Genomic DNA, 23,227 nt, shown 5'->3' on the forward strand with positions numbered 1-23,227 from the left:
TTTGAATATATAGGCACTCTTTGAATGTTTGTATTTGCCTGCGTGTCGCTAAGTGACTGTGTTGCTGACAACGTGTTTCTTGCTCTCTCTTTCACATGTTAGACCAGACTAGGTTCCAGCCCTGCCCGGACTCACACTCCATCAGGTTTCCTTCTGCTGTCTCAGGTAATTTTTAAAAACACATTCTGCTCCAGGATTCTTTCTCTCTGCCACCTTTCCAGATCTTCCTTAATGTCGTCATTCAACAAGTGCAAAGTGCAAAATAAATCTGATCTCCATAATAACTTTTTGACTTTTCCAAGCAGCTTATAAAACAATTACTGAGTGAAATCTGAGAACTTGTGTCTCGTCTCACGTTTAAAATTTGTCTTAACCAGGAAATAAAGCAAACAATGATAACGGCAATGAAACTGGTGACTCACACAGAGGTTATCCTTCAAACAAATATTATTATTTAAGCTATCTAAAGAGAATTGCATCTAAAATTTCTGTGCATTTGGATTACAGTTATTAAATAAACTTAATGTGATGTGTATTTTTCAGTCCAACTAGCTGTTCATTTGAAACAAATTGGATTTAATAATGATAATTATCAGAATATGGGAATCTGGGTATTTGGGTTTATTTATAGTGCTTCATAATTATTGTATTTTATTTATTTATTTGACAGGGATGGCACATTTAAGCTACTTTAAGTTACATTTAAATAAAAAGATGTAAAGATGCTGTGTTTACAGGGTGAACAGCCGCAGCTAATTGACAATCTTTAATTGACATAACTGAGCAAACACGATATGTAACTGAGACAAAGACTGATAATAAAACAAAGTAGCTGAAAAGTTAGAATATGAATTTACATCTACATAAAAAATGCTTAAAGAGGCAGGTGGTTAAGAGGGGTGTAGTTGGGGCTTCTGGGGGTGCTTTGCTCCCCAGAAGCTGAAGATTTTTAGCCATGCTTATGCTTTCCAGAAGCATTTACTGAAAAAAGTTTGAAAGACCTAAATTACATGGTGAGGACTTTTTTCCAGGCATGTGACATGCAAATAAAGGAAATGCTTAAAATGTGAGGGTGTTAAGAGGACCGTAGTCAGGGAGGTCTGAAGCTGAAGATTTTTAGCCATGCTAATGCTCTCCAGAAGCATTTACTGAAAAAAAGGCTGAAGGACCTAAATGACATGGTGAGATCCTGAAGCGCTTCGCTTGTTCATGTCTGCGACATATATGTATTAAGAAATTGAATGAAGCTACCACACAGACTATGAAATATTTCTGGATTCATGCTGTCTGCAGTGAAGCAAAAATAAAGTAAATGTTTTTATTTGCATTTTTTGTATACACACACACACATCTTCAGCTGCTTAGTCCAATTAAGGGTCGCGGGGCAAAGTAACATACGTACGTTCCTATTCTGTGTTTATTGAGGAAACATGACGATGAGATGGAGGGGAATGGCCATGAGAAGAATGAGCATGTTCGATCACAGTAATCCTGCTCTGGCTTTCACAGAAGACGCCCTCATGCACGAGATGGAAAATGGTAAGATCTGATAGACTGCTATCAGATTATTACTTTCCAGAGAGAATTTGTCTGATCATCTCTTTCCTGACAGAGGAACAGAACCTGGTCAAAGAACTCGTCACCATGTCAACCCGAGAAAGAATTCGGGCCATTCGAGACCTTCCACTGAGCTTTGAAGACAAGAAACAGATCAGGTGGGTTTGACGTAACAGCCAGTAAGATATATTTGCTTCCTTGTCAGGGTCAAAGGAGACAAACTTAACAATTAGACCATAAACGAACCATAAAACTCAGCCGTGAGCTGGTGATAACAGTTTAGAAATGCAGATTTGCACTGATGCCAGACAGTCCACCGTGAACACGAAACAATACATTTTAAAATGAAACCAACACAAACTCAAGGAGTTTGTAAAACGTCACTGTGGTGTACGCCACTGTGCAAAGATTCAACCAAATAATGACAAACTATGAGTTAATAATTCTAAAATCCTGCTATAATGTGGTAAACGTGACCTCTTGAAACTTTTAAAAATGCATATTTCATTAGGTGATAAAAACATTAAATTTCTTCTTACATTATATAGAATAAAAAAGTGGAATTATATCTAATCAATTTTTTTATATATTATTTGATTTGATAAATATCAAGAGGTGATTAGATTTTGCAGCAGTTTGGTCAAAGGTTCAAGGTCAAGGAAATCATAGTCTGAAAAACGCCTTTGTTTGTATGTCTCAGCAACCAAGAAGCCTAAATGGATGATCTAAAACATGATCAGCAAATTAGTTTTGATTGACTGTATTAATGACTTCATAATCACATAGAAATCATAATATGAAGCCATAACTAGTCAAAAACACCATTACAAAGTCATGTATATTTATATTGTGGTGTGTAGCCTGCACAGTGTATATATATATCTGATGATAATTATTATTATTATTATTGTTATCTGGCAGCCTAAAACATTTGCACAGTACTTTGTAAATCAATAGCCATGTTAAGTCAGAAATAATGTTCTGAATTCTTTTTACAGGAGCCAGGTCCTGGCATTTAAGTCGTCCAAGCAGTCTAAGGGTTTGACGTGTTTGACCGACTGCTCTGAGGACGTGTCTCTGGTGAGGACCTGGGTTCGGTACCCGTCAGTAGTTTATCCAGTATTAGTAAATGAGTCACTGCTCACAGCGGCTGCCCCATCAGTTTTTTCGCAGGTTTGGTTCCGCCGTTTGCTCGGCTCAACAGACCCTGGAACTGTGGCAAGGCACCATGAAAGAGATTGGAGGGAGGTTTGGCACCAGCGTCCTCTCCTACTTCATGTTTCTCAAGTGGCTGCTGATGTTCAACATTTTCTCCTTCTTGGTTAACTTTGGTTTCATCACCATCCCGCTGCTGGTCTACGAGCCGTCACCCAGCACACCTGAGAACGTGACCTTCAGGGGTATGGAGATCTTAACTGGAGCTGTAAGTGGAGGCTCTTCATGTCACAGAACCATCTAAAATGACCAACAGATCCACCTTTTATGGTTAAATATTCCATTATGGATGAACATTTGTTCCCCCCTCAGGGTTACTTTAACTCCAGCGCCATGTACTACGGGGGCTACAGTAATGAAACCATCACACACCTGGTGGACTACAACATGCAGCTGGCCTATTTTTTCACGATTGCAGTCTACATGGTTCTGTGTGGACTTGCTCTCCTCATCAGGTCTGTCCAGGTTCCTCAGGAATTTGGTCTAACATCATGTGCTGACAACATATTTTTATTGTGTAACACTAATGAGTGTGATCTTCGTTTGTCCGGCTTCATGTATTTTCTCGTGCAGCATGGCGAGCTCATTCAAGAGGAACTATGTGCTCTCAGATGCATCGTTGTGCAGCGCGTGGCAGCTCCTTTGCAGCTGGGACTTCAGCGTAACCAATGAGAAGGCAGTTAGACGACGCAAAAACAACCTTCTTGTCCAACTCCAGGTAACCGCCTCTGACTGTTCTGACACTGAAGATAAGAAGAAGAGACGTGTTTGTTACATCACCAAAGACGGCCAGATCTCCTCAGAGCTAATTAGCTTAGCCAGGTGTGTTCAACCAATCAAGAGCTGGCAAACACTCCAATAACTAATCAGCATGGTTGGGAGGGTTACTTTAAGAATGTATTCCGATACAGTTACTAGTTACCTGTTGAAAAATGTAATTAGTAACGTAATCCAAGTACCATAATATTAAAGTAATGTAATTTGATTACTTTCAATTACTTCTGGATTACTCCATTATCAAATATGTTAATACAGTCAAAATAAATTAAATATAAATTGTCTTGACCACATAGTACAGTTTATTAAGCAAAAATCAAACTGTTTCTTTTCCATGGCATGCTCTGTTTTACTTCACATTATGAATTAAGAGCACCACAATATTGTTTTAAACACACCCAGTGTTCACCTGCTAAATTTTCAACAAAAAATGCCAAACAAATGAAGAATAATGAAAACTCAGACGTGTGCGGTTGAATGTGTAATTAAAAGTGGCAGAACAATATACAAAACAAAAAAAAGTCTACTATTTGTTCAGTAAATTCGCACCATGTTTAACATATCAGTCCACTTATTGAACTTTCAAAATAAGAACAACAGCATAATGAAAACCATGAAGTAAATCCTGTCAGTAAGGAGGCGTGGTCAACATTTTAATTCCAGGCAAGTTAGTGATTTGCGTGAATAGAAGTTCAAGAAACAGGTGGAATATGCCGGAAAGCTGCGCATGTTGGCAAAGCCACAAACGGAGGAACAAGGGAGACAATATTTCCTTCCATAAGTAAGTGGTTTTGGTTCTTCTTGTCACTTTGTCTGTGATATTTGGATGATAAACAGCTGTATGTCTCCTGCCGTACCTGTGTCGCCCGATGACACGGACCATTAACTCTTCACTTATGTCTAGTTGATATTTTCCACTGCTAGACCAATGTCTATTTAAAATACTTGTTGTTAGTGATTAAAATTGTTCGATAAGACTGGGGATTTTTTTAAATTTGCACCTTAAAATAATGAGATTCTAATGACCCGCGCTGTGCCGCTCACAGTCACGCCCACACATAGAGATGTGTACACACACCACTGACTTCATGAATGAAACTCGGTCAATAAAGGATAATTGTGTAAAAATATAATATATATATATAAATGTATTGTAATGGTTTTAGGAGCTGCGTTGAACAGCAGCTGCGGCAGGACGGATCAGCTCAGCAGCTTGAACAGCGCAGATCTGTGTAACACTAATAATTGGGAATGTGAGTGTGTGTCAGAGTAAGTTTAATACTTTCCTGACATAATTTAATGTAAATTAATTTTACTGGCTCGATATCCAGGTAAAATGGCATTTTAACACGTATTTTGCGAGCATTTTTCTGAGTGTGTTCAGTCGCGGATCTCCATTGAAAATGCATTAACATCCGGGTACTTCATCAATATTTTGCCCGATTAGGTGACGTCATGTCGCTGTCCGTGAAGGGAGCATTTTCGTTTCAAAGAAAAAAATATCTACAGATAACAGGGTTCTAGCTAGGATAAAATATTAGTGTAGTGGTAATGTCGAGGGAGCGAAGCGGGGGGGGAGAAAGCCCTATTTTTATTCTCTTTCTTATGAGTAGTTTTTATTTTGTTATGTTTTATTCTTTTACTTCTGTTTTTAATTAGGTATTTGAATTTTTTTTATTTTTTTTATGTTGAACTGTTCTGTGTGAGGCACCTTGAGACGGCTTTTGTTGTAATTTGGAGCTTTATAAGCTGATTAAAATGAAATTGAACAACATTTTATTGAGTTTTAAAGTAAATAAATATGAAATTGGTTACTGGATCCTTAAACTCTGGACATAATAAACTCTACATGCTGGATCCTTGATCTCTGGACATAAACAGAAATACAATCTGTGAGTTTTTGTCAAAAGCATTTCCTTTCAGACATTATTATTGGCATGAATGTCTTTCCATATATGAGCTGAGCTCTTGCAGCTGTACTGCAGGTCAGGTTTATAAAGAATGCTGGACGTCTCATTTTGGGAGGAAAAAAACGTTTTAGTCGATTGTAGTTTATTGTCTGTATTGCAACGTTTGTAAGAGGTGTCATTTTATTTAAAGCGGTGATTTGTTTTGAAGTTATTAATTCCGAGCGGACTGTCTCAGCAAAGAGCCGCGCAGCGTTTGAAGCTGTGACAAAACGGAGGACGATTCTCGTTTCTCGACTGCAACAAGACCAGAGTCCCAGTTAGTGACTTTAATCCACACAAAAGTGACTCATGATATTTTAATGGCTTTCAGAGGGGTGAAGAAGCGGACTTACCGCTTCTGAAGAGCAGTGAATCAAAGAGCCACAAGTCATTGAATCGAAACATTGCTTCGATTCACGCTTCAAACTGGAGTCGCGCTGCAGAAACGGTTGATTACAGACGCTGTATTGAAAATCGTAACGGTCCAAAATTATAGCGTAATGGGCCGTAACACAAGTTTGCGCTAGCTGGAACCCTGGATAATATCATAAAATGCATTAAAATTGTAATCCTGCGAAGTAATCCCAATTTTTGCTAAATATACCTGTAATCTGAATACGTCTTTTTTCTGTAACTGTAGCGGAATACAGTTACCTTTTTTGTATCCTAATTACGTACATTTACGTACGAACAAACTTTGTAGTGAGCTTTGTGGAAACTGGCATCTTAATAAAACATGATCTGTATTACAAGAACATCAGTTTTCAAATTTCTGACACCTGGGTCTGTTACGGCAGTCGATTTATTTCAGGCGAAATATTTTTAGCAGATTTTGTAAAAACAAGTTCCAAGATGTCCTATTTCTAATTCTTATTATTATTATTATGTCCTGCAATTAGCAGGACATGCATTGGACTATACGTTGCACCTCTTTTTTATGTTATGAGTGCTTTAATTTGGGATTTTTGTGCATTTTTGCATTGTGTTTTTATTACTGCCATTTATTCTTTTATTATTGGAGTTTTGTTTAGTGCTTTGATTCTTGCGAAAGTTCTATATCATTATAATTTCTATTAGAAAGAACAAACTTGTGAATTTTCAGTATATATGTTGTACCGGAGTATAAGCCGCAGGGCCTCCCAAACTAGCATAAAAAAATCCAGACGCGACTGATACTCCGGAAAATACGGTTCAGCTTTGAAATTTTGGGTTACGATAGATACAAGTGACAATCTGGGAACTTCATATTTTAGGCCATTTTGGTATTTTTAATATCATTTGCAGGAGTTATTTTCTATATTACTTTAAATAACAATGCTAACACAGTGGGACATCTCTGAATTGTTTGGCAGGAAAATATAAATTAGGCCTTTTGTTTGCATGTCTTGTTGGATGGCCACTAGAGGGCAGTGTTGTCTTTAAAAAAAAAAATCAGGAATAACCATCAGAAGTGACTGATTCTTCCCAATTGGGACCTCAAATCACCAGCATTTTTTTTATTTGTTTTTTTGTATCTGACAATCTGTAGTACAATCAATATCAATTAATGTTTCAGGTGTAATTCCACAATATTTCCACATGGTGGTGGTAAATATACCGCCCTTTGTTGTAAACTGCTACTTTTGTCATTTTTCCAGGAGTCTTTATCAGAGAAGGCCCAGGGGGAGCTGCTGACCTTTTCTGAAAAAATGAAGCACTTTGGGGTCCACATGTTGTGCTGGTTTCTGTCCTCCGGTCTCACTGTTGGCTGTGGAGCTGGAATATATTATTTATGTCAATTTGAGCAGGAGGTACGAAATTTAACATCAGCATCTTATCAGCAATGATTGTTTTTATGATTTCTATTAATCAATCAGTCAACATTTATTGATCTCACTCTTTACAGCAGCCGGACGGTGTCCTAAATGCTTTACAGTAGAGTCAAGGAAGAAGAATTCACAAAAATAAAGCAAACATACAATAGAATTAAAAAGACACATACAAACAAAACATGCCACAGCGCCACCAGGTGCTGAAAGTCATCTTAAATAATTAAGTCTTGAGGTTTGATTTAAAAAGTGCTCAGTCAGAAATAATTCGTAAATCAGGAGGTAACTTGTTCCACAGTCTGGGTTCAGTTGTCGCAAAAAACACCATCACCCCAGAGTTTGTCATCTGTGGGGAGCTCGGAGTAGAGGCACTGCTCCTTCACCTTGACAGGAGCCAGCTGAGGTGGTTCACACATCTGGTAAGGATGCCTCCTAGGTGCCTCCCTAGGGAGGTGTTCCGGACACGTCCATCTGGGAGGAGATCCCAGGGAAGAGCCCGTAACGTCCTACCGTAAGAGAGTTAAAATGTCAGACAAGTAGGAAGGTGCAAGAACATTAAAAGCTTTAAAAATAAACATTAAAATCTTAAAATCAATTCTAAAATGAACTGGAAGTCAGTGCAGTGAGGAAAGAACAGGAGTAATATGCTCACTTCTGGAAGTGTTTGTTAAGACGAGCAGCAGCTTTTTGCACAGGTTGGAGGTGTGTAAATGAAGAGTGGTTAACACCCGCGTGAAGTGCATCCCAGGAATCAACTCTGGAGCTGATGAAAGCATGAATGACTGTCTACTGAGGAAGGACTTTACTTTAGACAGAAGACAAAGCTGGAACAAACAGAATTGATCTGTTGATCAAACCTCAAACAGCTGTCAAATATCACTAACAAATTCTTGGCAGTTGGTTTTAAATATACTCAACAAAAATATAAACGCAACACTTTTGGTTTTGCTCCCATTTCGTATGAGATGAACTCAAAGATCTAAAACTTTTTCCACATACACAATATCACCATTTCCCTCAAATATTTTTCACAAACCAGTCTAAATCTGTGATAGTGAGCACTTCTCCTTTGCTGAGATAATCCATCCCACCTCACAGGTGTGCCATATCAAGATGCTGATTAGACACCATGATTAGTGCACAGGTGTGCCTTAGACTGCCCACAATAAAAGGCCACTCTGAAAGGTGCAGTTTTATCACACAGCACAATGCCACAGATGTCGCAAGATTTGAGGGAGCGTGCAATTGCCATGCTGACAGCAGGAATGTCAACCAGAGCTGTTGCTCGTGTATTGAATGTTCATTTCTCTACCATAAGCCGTCTCCAAAGGCGTTTCAGAGAATTTGGCAGTACTTCCAACCAGCTTCACAACCGCAGACCACGTGTAACCACACCAGCCCAGGACCTCCACATCCAGCATGTTCACCTCCAAGATCGTCTGAGACCAGCCACTCGGACAGCTGCTGAAACAATTGGTTTGCATAACCAAAGAATTTCTGCACAAACTGTCAGAAACCGTCTCAGGGAAGCTCATCTGCATGCTCGTCATCCTCATCGGGGTCTCGACCTGACTCCAGTTCGTCGTCGCAACTTCACACAGTCATTGAAGAGGAGTGGACCAACATTCCACAGGCCACAATTGACAACCTGATCAACTCTATGCGAAGGAGATGTGTTGCACTGCATGAGGCAAATGGTGGTCACATCAGATACTGACTGGTATCCCCCCCCAATAAAACAAAACTGCACCTTTCAGAGTGGCCTTTTATTGTGGGCAGTCTAAGGCACACCTGTGCACTAATCATGGTGTCTAATCAGCATCTTGATATGGCACACCTGTGAGGTGGGATGGATTATCTCAGCAAAGGAGAAGTGCTCACTATCACAGATTTAGACTGGTTTGTGAACAATATTTGAGGGAAATGGTGATATTGTGTATGTGGAAAAAGTTTTACATCTTTGAGTTCATCTCATACAAAATGGGAGCAAAACCAAAAATTAGGTTATGTTTTCACCCATGTTTGGTGGTGAACAGCCTGGAGCCCACTCATTATGATTTTTTCTTTTTTTTTACTGAAGATTCATATCCTGACAGGCAACAACTGATTCAGTTATCAAGGTCATAGGTCAAAGGTCAAAGTCAGGAAAAATTTTGGAAAACTGAAAAAATCCCCATCCTTTAATGTTGAACAAATATTCAAAAATTCATAACTCTGTCAAAAAAGAGCAAATTTTGTTTCATATTTGAAAGCGTTATGTAGGATGATATCCTTTATCGGTGGACAAAGTTTGATCCAGCTCTGATCCAGATTACAGATTTTGTGACCATTTCAATTTAACATTGAAAACCCCATTTAATGAATATTTTACATTATATCTCAATCAAACATGCCCCAATCACTCGTTTATTTGAAGGTGACATACAGACTGACACTCACTATAGCCTGACAAAGTTTGATCCGGATCTGATCTGGATTGTGGATTTTGTGGACATTTGAATTTAATATTGAAAAGCCCATCTGGTGTATGTTTTGCATTATATCTCAATCTAAAGTGCCTCAGTCTCTCTCATTTTTTTGTTATTACCTACACCACCAAAACTGGATGGAGGTTCCAATTTTATGTCTGTGTGTCTTCCAGTTGGACACCAAGTGTCAAAAAAGCAACGACACATTGTGCACAGCAGAGTTAACCAATGTTCTGTGAAAATGATCCGAACAAGAATTCAGAAACTGAAAAATCTGGAAAACCCCCCCGACACCACCACAGAAAAATTGATTCAGGAGCATGAACTAAATACATCCTCCAGACATTTGATCACATCTAATTTAGCTTATGAAAGTCACTTCTAACAGGACTTTGACCTTGAACATTTTCTACAAGGTAAAAAATTGTGGAATTGGAAACTAGTGTTGGCAGAGGTTTGCACTTTACGAGCGTGGTGCTCCAGTAGTCTTGTTGCTGAGCATAAATGCCAGGACATGAACCCATTTATGGTGCGCGCAGAGTTTGGCTCATTTATTGCGCATATTGTTTATGGTCACACACCAGTGTGACCTGACTTCTATCTGGTACCTTAAAGCGAGCAACAGATGCCACCAACTGGACCCCCCTCCAGGAGGCGGAGACTCTCCTGGTTCCTTTTGTTGTGTCTCTGATGAACCTCATGGTCCCGCTCTTCTACTCCCTCATCAACACGTTTGAGAACTACTCCAGCCAGCGCTCACAGATCTACGCTTTGGTGCTCAGGTCAGACCTTTATTACATGAATTAACCAATGTAGGATGGAGGGACAGTTATTCTTCATACCGTGGATGATGTGAAATAAGTGTCCATCCTTCTCTCCTCCCCAGGAATGTCTTCCTGAAGATGTCCATTCTGGCTGTCTTGTGTTATTACTGGATGAATGTGGTGGCTCTTAAGTTTTCGGTACATCTATCTGGAATGTTGCTTTTGTGGTCCTTCCCAAACTTCTTCGTATTCATCCATCTGATTGATTTCTTTTCCACAGTGTTGGGAGTCCATGGTGGGACAGGCTTTGTATCGTCTGGTCATGTTTGACTTTCTGTTCCTGATGTTGGGCTGCTTTTTTGGAGAGTTTCTCAGCAAGTAAGTTTTTTTATTTTCTAAAATTATTTTCCTGCATCATCAGTGTTGGAGGTCTCAAGGACGATTTTTTGATGCCTCGGCCTCGCTATGTAAGACTCGGTCTTGACCTCGGCCTCGCCATTTAATGATTCGGTCTTGGTCTTGGCCTCACTATCTAAAACTCTGTCTTGGCCTCGGCCTTGCTATCTACGACTAGGTTTTGGCCTGGGCCTCATTATGTAAGACTTTGTCTTGGCCTCAGCCTCGCTATGTAAGACTTGGTTTTGACCTCGGCCTCGCCATTTAATGATTTGGTCTTGGTCTTGGTCTTGGCCTCGGCCTCGTTATCTAAGACTCTGTCTTGACCTTGGTCTCACTATTTAATGATTCGGCCTTGCTATGTAAGACTCTGTCTTGGCCTCGGCCTCATTATGTAAGACTTGGTCTTGGCCTCGCTATATAAGACTGAGTTTTCACCTTAGCCTCGCTATTTAATGATTCGGTCTTAGCCTCAGACTCGCTATGTAAGACTCTGTCTTAACCTCGGCTTTGACCACGGCCTTGCTATCTACACTAAGACTGAGTCATATATGACTCAGTCTTGGTCTCAGTCATGACATCTAAGGATTTGGTCTTAACCTCAGCCTCGTTATGTAAGACTCGGCCTTGGCCTCGCTGCACTGTTTACTTCTCACCAAACAAAACAGTGCCCATCACGGTAACTTTACACGTACAGTGGTCTATGCACACTCTGCTTGAACATGTTTTCTTGTCGCCATAGTATTACACTCATACATATATGCTACGACTACAAGTACTAACATGTACAAATCTTTGGAAACAGCTTTGTCACTACCCAAGAATTATTATATTCCTTCACCCAGGTAACATATTAATGTCTGTGATCCCAACACACTGCATCACAAAAGTACGCTAAAGATTATATAAGGCCGCGTCCAACTGACTTGGCTGTGGCTTGAAATGATGCGTGAGTCTTTGGGAACATGCTACAGCAACTACAATAGACTCAATACTTGACCTTGAGTTGTTGTGACTCAGGCTTGGCCTCAGAGACCCAGGACTTGGCCTCAGATGTGTTGGCCTTGACGTCACTCTTGGCCTCATAGACCCAGGACTCGGACTTGGTGGACGTCACTATGGCACTGCTTGTCATAATTCTGCAGATGTGTAAATGTGAGGTTTTGATTGTTTTTGTGGAACAGTGTGATTGGGACCAGAGTTCTACCACGTCTGGGGGTTCCAGAATTTGATGTGGCCAGAAACGTCCTCGAACTGATCTACGCTCAGACTCTGGCCTGGTGAGAAAAACATGACCTCCAACTAACAATTGTTTTCATTATCATGCAAATCATTACTGTGATTGGTTCCAATATTTTCAATATGAATTAGTTTTTTTTTTTTTTTTTTACAGTTTTTCATACTCTGACCAAAAACTCTGGTACATTGTCAACAGAAGTACCTTCATTAGGACATTCCCATCATTATCTTCCAGAAATCATAAACACTTGTGTTTGTTTGTTTGCTTGTTTTTGTTGTTTTTATGGAAAAAAGTTTGAAATCACTCGGCTTTTAAAAAGCTTCCTCGTACTTTGAGCTGCAGATACTTATTTCTACTTGAACACGGCGGCAGCAGATTTTACATGTTTGAATTTCCAGACAATATTTTTTAAATGCAATTTTGTTGTTGTTTATGATTTTGAGGAGTTTTAGTTTGTTTCTTATTCTAGACTTTCTCAGCTGTTACATCCTGACTGTGTAAGCACCTTCCTTTCTTCCTTCCTTCCTTCCTTGACTAATACATTTTAGTCTTCCAGTTTACAGCAAAGCAAATTAAATAAGCAATAATCTCATGTGTTTATCTCCATTAATTTGATCGTCTATTTTCAGTTAATGTCGATTCGAAGCTCAGTCGATTTGTCCTGATGCTTTTTTTCCCACTCTGTCTCCACAGGATTGGAATCTACTTTGCTCCTCTGCTGCCTGTCATCCAGATTGGCAAATTTTTCATCTTGTTTCATCTGAAGAAGGTAAATGTTTGTTGACAGTTGATGTGTTCACTGCCCGAGGTGCTTTATGTCATCTGTTAGGTTCATGTTACTCTATTTGTGCACCTGGATCAATAATTAATTCAAATATTTTCATTGCATTGATGAGTTAGTTTGTTTTGTGTGATGGAAACACTGGGGGAGGGGCTGTGGGTTTGTGGACCAGACCTGCTCATTATGCTGCCATCCATCACCAGGTGGAATTAGATTGCTAGCTTGGCTCAGGCCAGCAGTGCTGAATGTTTCATGAACCTTCTAAAGAACCTCTGAGAAGATGCTTTTCAGGCCTTTGGTGTGGAGTGAAACATAGACGGCACCGTGGGTCTTCTTTGACATGGAATAATCATTGCATTGTGCGTGTGAACTTCCTCAGGTCAGCCTGACTCAGAACTGTCAGCCTCCACGCCGATCAGGCCGAGCAGCTCAGATGCAAACCATCTTCATCGCCATCCTCTTCTTCCCGTCCTTTGTGGGAGGTTTGTCCATGGTTGCATACACGGCCTGGAGGTATGGGTGCAAGGGCGTAGGTTTGGTCTCAGCTTTGGTAGGGACAATACCACCCCACCCCCTGCCCACCACCACCACCCCCTAACCCACTCATACCATTAGACGTACAGCATAATACATAACATATGACGACATAATGCTGAATAATTTAACACTTTATTTACATTATTAAGTGTGTAGGCAAACAAACAAATAGCTTAAATAACAAAATTGCACCCAAAATCACAAATCTATTCTATTGGCCTACACCTGAGAGAACAAGACAACAACAACAACAAAAAATAGTTGTGGAGCTAACAAAAAAAAGGGTTTTGCAACCAAGATGTATAATCTATTCTCTTCATCAATAATGCAGTTGTAGGTATCTGGCAACCTAATTTGCCAAAAAAAAGGGGCTTTACAATGATATATGGTGTATTACGGTAAACGTAAGCCTGTGATGTCATAACGCAGAGAAAAACACGGAAGTTTCACACTAGTGCGCCGCTGATTCTCATTACCGTAAGTTCTCATGTAAGCCCTCACTCTGAAAATTTTCAACACTGACAGCAAACCAAGAACCCGTGCTCTCCAACAGTGTGCTATATGTTGCATATATTACGGTAAAGTGCGTTCGGTGACTTTTGAAACGAGGGAAAAGTATGAAAAACAGCGCAAAAGTGACAGAAAAGTACAGACAGCAAACATAAATGTAGTAATTTTTGAGGAAAAGGCAGGATGTTAGTGTCATTTGTGAAGGTGTGTGTGCGTGTTTGTGTGGGTGTACAGTTTATTTTAAGTGTGGCGCACAGCATTGTTCGCAAGCCCCGCCCTTCTTGTTTTTCTGCACCGGAGCAGTGTTGCCAGATATGAAATATGAAACTATCGTACCAAAACCTCAAAATTATCGTATTTTGGGAGAAATTGTCGTACACAAACAAAACGCATACAACGTAGCTATTTTAGCTTTTTTTTTTTTTTTTTTTACAAAGAATTTTATGTCACATTTTTAAACAGTAATTATATTAATGGGGAAACTATGGCACAAAAAGAACACAAATGCACAACCAGACTAGAAAGATTTTTTTTTTTTCTGTGAAGGGACACAAACGTGTTAATTACCAGACTAGAAAGAGTCGAATTCAACCTCGAGGTCGCTGTCGTCATCCGATGCTACTTGTGCAGATTTTGTTGAACACAGAAAAAATGTTGACACCACCATAAGGAACTTGAACTTTTTTATTTTTCTTGTATATCTCTTTGCTCTTGTGTTTTGTTCGTTTGTTGTTGCATTTGTTGAAATAAAGTTTCGAAAAAAAAAAAGATGTTGGTTGGGGAATCTTCCTGTCCTGCAGTGATTGGATGGAACTCATTACTCTGTATGAGAGGGGGCGGGCTTTCAAATGACTGTCCCGGTCGCCCAAAGCCTGCAGCAGCCCTGTGTGTGTTGTGTCTTTGATGCCGCCTGAGTGCAACACCTGCAAAATGATTCTTGGGTGTCAGAGAGAGATGCGTGTTTGGGCAACCAACTGAAATTATCGTACATATTGGATTTTTTTCCCATTATTGATCGTACATCGTGCAGAGGGCAAAACTATCGTACAAATACAATAATTATCGTACATCTGGCAACACTGCACCGGAGCCACCCATCCTCTGCGCTCCGGGACCTCCCACTTTACAAATGAAGCACTGCCTGCCACGAGATGCGCTTTGTTTACGTCCACGTGAGAAGAACGTGAACTAATGAAATTGCAACATGGGTAACCGTGTCACTCTGACACGTCGAAAACACAAATGTGACGACTAAAATTATAGTATTGAGTTCACAAAAAAATAGTGAATGATTTTGTTATATTAAAAAAATGCTACATATTGGTAGGGACTATTTTGCCATCCCAAAATATTGGTTGTGACTTGTCCCTATGGTCCATATGCAAACCTACGCCCCTGTATTTGTGCATCAATCAATGACAAAAATATTAATTAAAGGCCTGTTTTAAGAAGAAATACAATCAACATCTTCCACATATGCAGATAATACTTTAAATACAGTGGGGTAAAAAGTATTTAGTCAATCCCTGATTGTGTAAGTTCTCCTACTTAGGAAGATGAGAGAGGTCTGTAATTTTCAACTTAGGTACACTTCAACTATGAGAGACAAAATGAGAAAAAAAATTCCAGGAAATCACATTGTAGGATTTTTAAAGAATTTATTTGTAAATTATGGTGGAAAATAACTATTTAGTCAATAACAAAAGTTCAACTCAATACTTTGTAACATAATCTTTGTTGGCAATGACAGAGGTCAAACGTTTCCTGTAAGTCTTCACATACTGTAGCTGGTATTTTGGTCCATTCCTCCATGCAGATCTCCTCTAGAGCAGTGATGTTTTGGGGCTGTCGCTGGGAAACACAGACTTTCAACTCCCTCAACAAATTTTCTACAGGGTTGAGGTCTGGAGACTGGCTAGGCCACTCCAGGACCTTGAAATGCTTTTTACAGAGCCACTCCTTTGTTACCTGAGCCGTGTGTTTGGGATCATTGTCATGCTGGAAGACCCAGCCACGTTGCATCTTCAATGCTGTCACTGATGGAAGGAGGTTTTGGCTTAAAATCTCATGATACATGGCCACGTTCATTCTTCCCTTAACATGGATCAGTCCTCCTGTCCCCTTTGCAGAAAAACAGCCCCAAAGCATGATGTTTCCACCCCGTGCTTCACAGTAGATATGGTGTTCTTGGAATGCAACTCAGCATTCGTCTTCCTCCAAACATGACTAGTTGAGTTTTTTACCAAAATGTTCTATTTTGGTTTCATCTGACCACATGATATTCTCCCAATCCTCTTCTGGATCATCCGTATGCTCTCTGGCAAACTTCAGACAGGCCTGGACACGTACTGGCTTAAGCAGGGGGACATGCCTGGCACTGCAGGATTTGAGTCCCTCTCTGCGTAGTGTGTAGCCTTTGTTACTTTGGTCCCAGCTTTCTTTAGGTCATTCATCAGGTCCCTCTGTGTAATTCTGGGATTTTTGTTCACCGTTCTCATGATTATTTTGACCCCACGGGATGACATCTTGCGTTGAGCCCCAGATCGAGGGAGATTATCAGTGGTCTTGTATGTCTTCCATTTTCTTACATTTGCTCCCACAGTTAATTTATTCTCACCAACCTGCTTGGCGTCCTTTGACAGCGCTTTGGTCTTGGCCATGCTGAGTTTAGAGTCTGACTGTTTGAGGCTGTATATAGGTGTCTTTTATACAGATAACGAGTTCCAACAGGTGCCATTAATACAAGTAACAGGTGGAGGACAGAAGAGCTTCTTAAAGAAGAAGTTACAGGTCTGTGAGTGCCAGAAATCTTGCTTGTTTGTTATTATAGTCGAGAAGCTTGAATCTTTGACTGGACTGGGTTGCTTGATGTGAGGACGTTTCGCTTTAAATCACAGAACCTTCCTCAGCTAAAATTCTTGCTCGGGTAGTCTGACTTCTGTCTTGACTCTTGTAGAGAAGAATAACAGAAGCCACAAATGCTGGAGTATTAAACCTAACCAGACCCCTCCTACTGAGAGGCAGACTGCTATTGGCTAGTGACTTGCTCTAATTGCTCTAATTAGCACCTACTGTGATCTCGTTAGCACCCTCCTAATGACAGGGTAGCTGTCCCTCCTAATGATGGGACTGACACCTCTCTTGATGGCTCTCCTGATGACGTGAATGACTCATTACCATGAACAAAAAACTGAAACTGCTTAGACCTGAGTACCCCATTGTAAACAGAGGACAAAGCTTGTCTCAGACCTCCTCCCCGGTTAAGGCTGGGTTTCAACTGTTTCACATACAATGCCTCCTTCACTCCTCTCTCAAACCATTTCTTTTCTCTGGCTAAGATTCTCACTTCCTTGTCGTCAAACGTGTGGTTAGTGTCTTCAAGGTGGAGATGAACTGCAGACTGAGGTCCACCGGCGCCCTCTCTGCGGTGCTGGTATAGCATTTTGTGCTTGTTTGTTATTGACTAAATACTTATTTTCCACCATAATTTACAAATAAATTATTTAAAAATCCTACAATGTGATTTCCTGGAATTATTTTTCTCATTTTGTCTCTCATAGTTGAAGTGTACCAATGATGAAAATTACAGACCTCTCTCATCTTTCTAAGTAGGAGAACTTGCACAATCAGGGACTGACTAAATACTTTTTTACCCCACTGTAATCAAGCTTCAAACAGAAAAAATGTAAAGGACCTCATTTTAGATCATTTCTCCACATTATCTGACTTTAATCTACTTGTGTCTGAGGGCATGAAGGCAGTAAGGGCTATGACAAACTGGCTTTTGACCCCGATGACCTTAACGTTTACTGAAATGAGTGACCTATGACTGACCTTGCAGGTCAACTCTGGAATCCACCTAAATGTAAACCACGCTTGGTCCAAATCAGGTCAAAAATTAAAACCTAGGCCACCAAACAGACAGGCAGACAATACCTTGACCCAAGTAATTGACCTTGTCTGGACAATTCCAGAACCCACCTAAATGTGAACTAATTTTGGGGGACATCTGAAATGGAAATGTTTATACATATGTGTATCTGAATGTTGCACACATGCAAGGCGCTCAGCTGTACACTGAGAGCATCTTAATGGAATAAAGACCTTGCTCAAGGGCCCTTAGTGACATCCTGGACTGACAGGGATTTGAACCAATTAGGAGGTGGGCAACAAACAGAGTCAAACAACTTTATAAACCTCAGATAGTTCAAATCATTTGCATCTTACCAGCTGCAACAAAAGCAAACAAAACAGTTTCAAATTGTAGCACTATGAAAAAAGCAACCGATTCTTTAAAGTTGATGATGTTTATTTGGTTTGATTTTGAATAACTTGCATGACTAATGTAGTAAAACTGATTTTCACTGTGAGTTGCAAAATATGGCAAGTGTGATACCACCATGGATGAAGGTCAGAACTCTTCAGTTTAAAGACGAGGGACACACATTTGAGGACAGCAAGGTGCATGTTTTGGATAAAGAGGATTGATATTTGAGAGGGGTGTAAACCAATGAACTTCTGGAGATAAGTTGACTTTAAAGATGCCCAATCCAGGTGATTCTTAGACTACGGGCACTTATTATGTCCTTTGATCATATTGTATGAAAAACAGAAAAAAGGGGAAATTTCACACTTTTATAGTTATCTTTACAATGAAAGTGTGTTAAGAAATTTGTTCTAGTAGTCTATGATGAGTTTTTCACCTTTTTTCAGCATCATTATATGCAAATATTGCCGTTTTGTGCTTGTCCCACACGCAGACTTTCGATCTTCAATGATAAAAATGAATGGTAAAGAAACATTTTTGCTAATGCTTTAAAATATCTCTGAATAAAATATCAGTAAAATAATCAAAACATAATTGGGGTATTCAATGTCATACAACTGTTGTGATTTTTTTAAACAAAATGTAGTTGTCCCACACTATTGCCGTAATTTCCACCACAACACTGTAATGTCCCTTTAAACAGTTTGTACACTCAACAAAAATATAAACGCAACACTTTTGGTTTTGCTCCCATTTTGTATGAGATGAACTCAAAGATCTAAAACTTTTTCCACATACACAATATTACCATTTCTCTCAAATATTGTTCACAAACCAGTCTAAATCTGTGATAGTGAGCACTTCTCCTTTGCTGAGATAATCCATCCCACCTCACAGGTGTGCCATACCAAGATGCTGATTAGACACCATGATTAGTGCACAGGTGTGCCTTAGACTGTCCACAATAAAAGGCCACTCTGAAAGGTGCAGTTTTATCACACAGCACAATGCCACAGATATCGCAAGATTTGAAGGAGCGTGCAATTGCCATGCTGACAGCAGGAATGTCAACCAGAACTGTTGCTCGTGTATTGAATGTTCATTTCTCTACCATAAGCCGTCTCCAAAGGCGTTTCAGAGAATTTGGCAGTACATCCAACCAGCCTCACAACCGCAGACCACGTGTAACCACACCAGCCCAGGACCTCCACATCCAGCATGTTCACCTCCAAGATCATCTGAGACCAGCCACTCGGACAGCTGCTGGAACAATCGGTTTGCATAACCAAAGAATTTCTGCACAAACTGTCAGAAACTGTCTCAGGGAAGCTCATCTGCATGCTCGTCGTCCTCATCGGGGTCTCCACCTGACTCCAGTTCGTCGTCGTAACCAACTTGAGTGGGCAAATGCTCACATTCGCTGCCGTTTGGCACATTGGAGAGGTGTTCTCTTCACGGATGATGTGAAGGAGATGTGTTGCACTGCATGAGGCAAATGGTGGTCACACCAGATACTGACTGGTATCCCCCCCCAATAAAACAAAACTGCACCTTTCAGAGTGGCCTTTTATTGTGGACAGTCTGAGGCACACCTGTGCACTAATCATGGTGTCTAATCAGCATCTTGGTATGGCACACCTGTGAGGTGGGATGGATTATCTCAGCAAAGGAGAAGTGCTCACTATCACAGATTTAGACTGGTTTGTGAACAGTATTTGAGGGAAATGGTGATATTGTGTATGTGGAAAAAGTTTTAGATCGTTGAGTTAATCTCATACAAAATGGGAGCAAAACCAAAAGTGTTGCGTTTATATTTTTGTTGAGTATATGAAAGATTGTTTGGGTAGTTTCTATGGAGATAAACAGTGACATCAGAGCACATGTATATAGCGCCAAATCACAACAAACAGTTGCCCCAAGGCGCTTTATATTGTAACGCAATGGTGTGGTGGAAATTACATTTACAAGGCCAATAGTGCCCGTAGTTAAAGAATCACCCATCCATGTCTAGTTAGATTAAGTACACATTAAATTCAGTGTCTTCTCCAGGAAATAACGATTTTTGCCAAGGTTTCATTCTGAAACGGTTTTACTCCTGTAACTGAATGGAAACAAAGTCACCATGCCTGATATCTGGTGGTGGAACCGCAGTAAAACCCAGATGTGTTCAGCAAAAAGATCAGGAACAAGCAGTTGGACTCAGATACAATGAGGCAGATCAAGTGGAAAGTGACAAATGGGTTTATTAAAGTGTGTGAATTGGAACAAGGTAGAGGCCCTGGGAGCCAACCGGAGTGTGGTGTGATCACGGCCAGGTCCAGGTGGGCGTCAGTGGTGGAGAAGAATCTGATGACAGGAACAAAAGTACAGCTATAAAAGTACAGCTATCTACAAAAACACTGTAAGAAGGTGCAAAAAAAATAGACCACAAGGAACACGAGTTAATGTTGCCACCTGCACCACTCCAGGAGACTGAAATCTCTGGCAAGTACGGGTTCAAAGACCAGGACTTAAATAGTACGAGGATGATTGTTACAGAACATTCATTTATGGCTCAGGTTCTGCAGTTAGAGCAGAGCTCAGAAGCTGGATTCTCAGACAGAATCTCAGTCCACCTGTTTCCAAACCAAACCTTCAGTCTTGTTTCATCTTTGTCTGGATCTGTAGCCTGACTCCCTCAGAGTACTGTGGTCCTTTTCGTGGACTCAACAGCACCTTCAGTGTGGTTAATGTGTGGATAGAAGATCTACAGGACATCCCGGGTTCTGAATGGGTCATCTGGATCTACCAACATATGATCAGGAGCGAACTCTTCTTCTTTCTCATCACACTCGTCGTCCTGTAAGTGTCACATGACGTCTAAATTACACTGAAATGTCAGAAAGACTCACTGTGCTCAGAGGTTGACCCTAGACTGTTTGAGGCCCTAATTTAAAGTGTCAGTACTGACGTCAGTCTGGCTCCATGCACGTGGGCTGTCATTGCTTTCTGACCAGGGTCATCATCTACATCTTCTGGCAAATCACTCGAGGTCGGAAGCAGATCATTGGCCGACTGAGACAGCGCATTCTTAATGTGAGTATGGTGACATCACGATGACACGCTGGTCCCTTATCACCACTAAACACGTCCTGCATTTCAAATTACATTTTCCTTTTTGTTCCAAAGGAGGGAAAAGACAAGTCCTTCTTGTTAGAGAAGCTCCAGAACCTGCAGAGGTCTTGGCCTCAGAAGAAACGCAAACAGAAGAATCAGAACACGGTTGGTCTGGAGACTTTCTTCTCCACAAATCCTCTTTTGTTCTGAAATGTTACCAATACTTTATCCTGTCCTTCAGATCACCAACCAGTACTTTGGTGGCTGTTTCTCAAGCAGTCAGTCCAGCTCAAATGCCGTGGCTCAGGTCTTACTTACTCGCCGGCAATTTGAGTTGGAGGAGGAAAGTGCGGGCTTGGGTGGTCTACCTGTGCCCTCTGATCTCACCACTTCCAGCCCCTCCACTGCTCTGATGCAGGCCATGCTGGCCCGGCACAGAGCTGAAGAGCAGGACAGAGATTACTACCAGCTACCTGAGGAACACTCATCATCTCCCGGCGCCCTCGCTCAGGCCATGAAGGCCCGACAGCGCGCAGAGATGAATGAAGGAAACAACACAGACAATCAGCTGTCTTCTTTGTCTGCTGCTATGATGCAGGTCATGCAGGCCCGGCAGCATGCAGAAGATCAGGATGGAGATAATTATCACCTACCTGATGTACACTCGTCATCCTCTGGTGCCCTTGCTCAGGTCATGCGGGCCCGGCAGCGAGCAGAAGAGGGGGAGATGATTCAAGTATTCGCTCCTCCTACTCAAGAATCAGCTCCGCCAAGTTCCAGCGCTCTCATCCAGGCCATGTTGGCCCGGCAGCAGGCCCAGAATGAGTATGATGATGGTTACTGAACAAAAAGCTCCATCGTTGTCACCTGCTGTGGGCGGAGTCAGGGATAGGACTTGGGTGACCCGAATCAAATCTCAACCATGAAACTCAAATAATATATAAGAATATCCAGCAGCGCTGAGAGAGGTGCCAGTCCACCTCTTCATGCTCCTTTTATTTTTTAGCATTATAACTTACTTTAGTTTTTCTAGAAAATGTTAGAGTTGCATTTTAATTTGTGGAAATACTCAAACTGATCTTGTGCCATTTCTGTTGCAATTTGTGTTTCAAATACTACGTAGTTAGTGGCAGTCCTGGACATATAATGTCTGAACAAAGAAAAAAGATAGAAACAAAAGGCTAAAATAGGTGCAATGTGGGAGAGTCAGTATTTAGATTCCAGAAATGCAATAAAAAAGGCCATTGGATTTCCTTTTCCGGGGGGGGGGGTATGCTTCCCCACACCACTTTACCTGAAGACCATATTTATGGTCTTCATATGACCGGTGTGTTTGGTTTCAGTCCACTTTGTCTTTGTTAAAAGATTTTGGAAGCTGGAGGCAGAAAATCATCCTGACATTAAGTTTTTGACTTTCAAAGAGGAATCCATTTGAATGTTTTTGGTACTTCTGGAGACGAGGCTTCTTTGTCTGCAGCTGTGAAACCATGTGCACCAGATGGAAAGCCTCCAGATGACAGATGGCTCCTCCTATGATAGAGTCCAGAACCTTGTGACCAAAGGAACTTGAACAAACTGATCATGCCACAGAAGAATCTGCATCATTTTGAAACTGTTTGCCCCCCCCAAATGAGCCGTTGACCGAAGTTGTGGTAAAATATCTTGCAATAAGGTCTCACATAAACACAGGCTGATTGATGAACTTTGCTGCGTAAAGAATTGATATAGAATAGAATAGAGCCTTTATTGTCATTGCACATATATACGTACATACAATGAACCTTGTCCTCTGCATTTAACCATCCTAATTACAGTTAGACACAATCTAACCACTAGGGGCAGTGGGCAGCCACAGTCCAGCA

General features: G+C 40.8%; 1 protein-coding gene across 2 annotated transcripts; it reads left to right on the plus strand.

Annotated features, from left to right (window-relative positions):
• The first annotated feature begins 19 nt into the window (after positions 1-19).
• tmc5 (transmembrane channel like 5) lies at positions 20-22,439 on the plus strand. 2 transcript variants are annotated; one of them, XM_034188899.1, is made up of 19 exons: positions 20-165; positions 1,426-1,539; positions 1,613-1,715; positions 2,556-2,637; positions 2,720-2,980; positions 3,085-3,227; positions 3,346-3,490; positions 7,136-7,288; positions 10,390-10,556; positions 10,661-10,736; positions 10,819-10,916; positions 12,119-12,214; positions 12,868-12,943; positions 13,335-13,468; positions 20,937-21,110; positions 21,266-21,344; positions 21,438-21,530; positions 21,607-21,876; positions 21,964-22,439. In XM_034188899.1, exons 1-19 carry the CDS (start codon positions 96-98, stop codon positions 22,207-22,209), a joined length of 2,580 nt encoding a protein of 859 aa, XP_034044790.1. In that variant the 5' UTR covers positions 20-95; the 3' UTR covers positions 22,210-22,439. The 2 variants fall into 2 exon arrangements, with proteins under 2 accessions (XP_034044790.1, XP_034044789.1); XM_034188898.1 differs by having other exon boundaries at positions 21,607-22,439.
• The last annotated feature ends 788 nt before the right edge of the window (positions 22,440-23,227 follow it).

This window comes from Thalassophryne amazonica, chromosome 15 (assembly GCF_902500255.1).
Source record: "Thalassophryne amazonica chromosome 15, fThaAma1.1, whole genome shotgun sequence".
Taxonomy (NCBI): Eukaryota; Metazoa; Chordata; class Actinopteri; order Batrachoidiformes; family Batrachoididae; genus Thalassophryne; species Thalassophryne amazonica.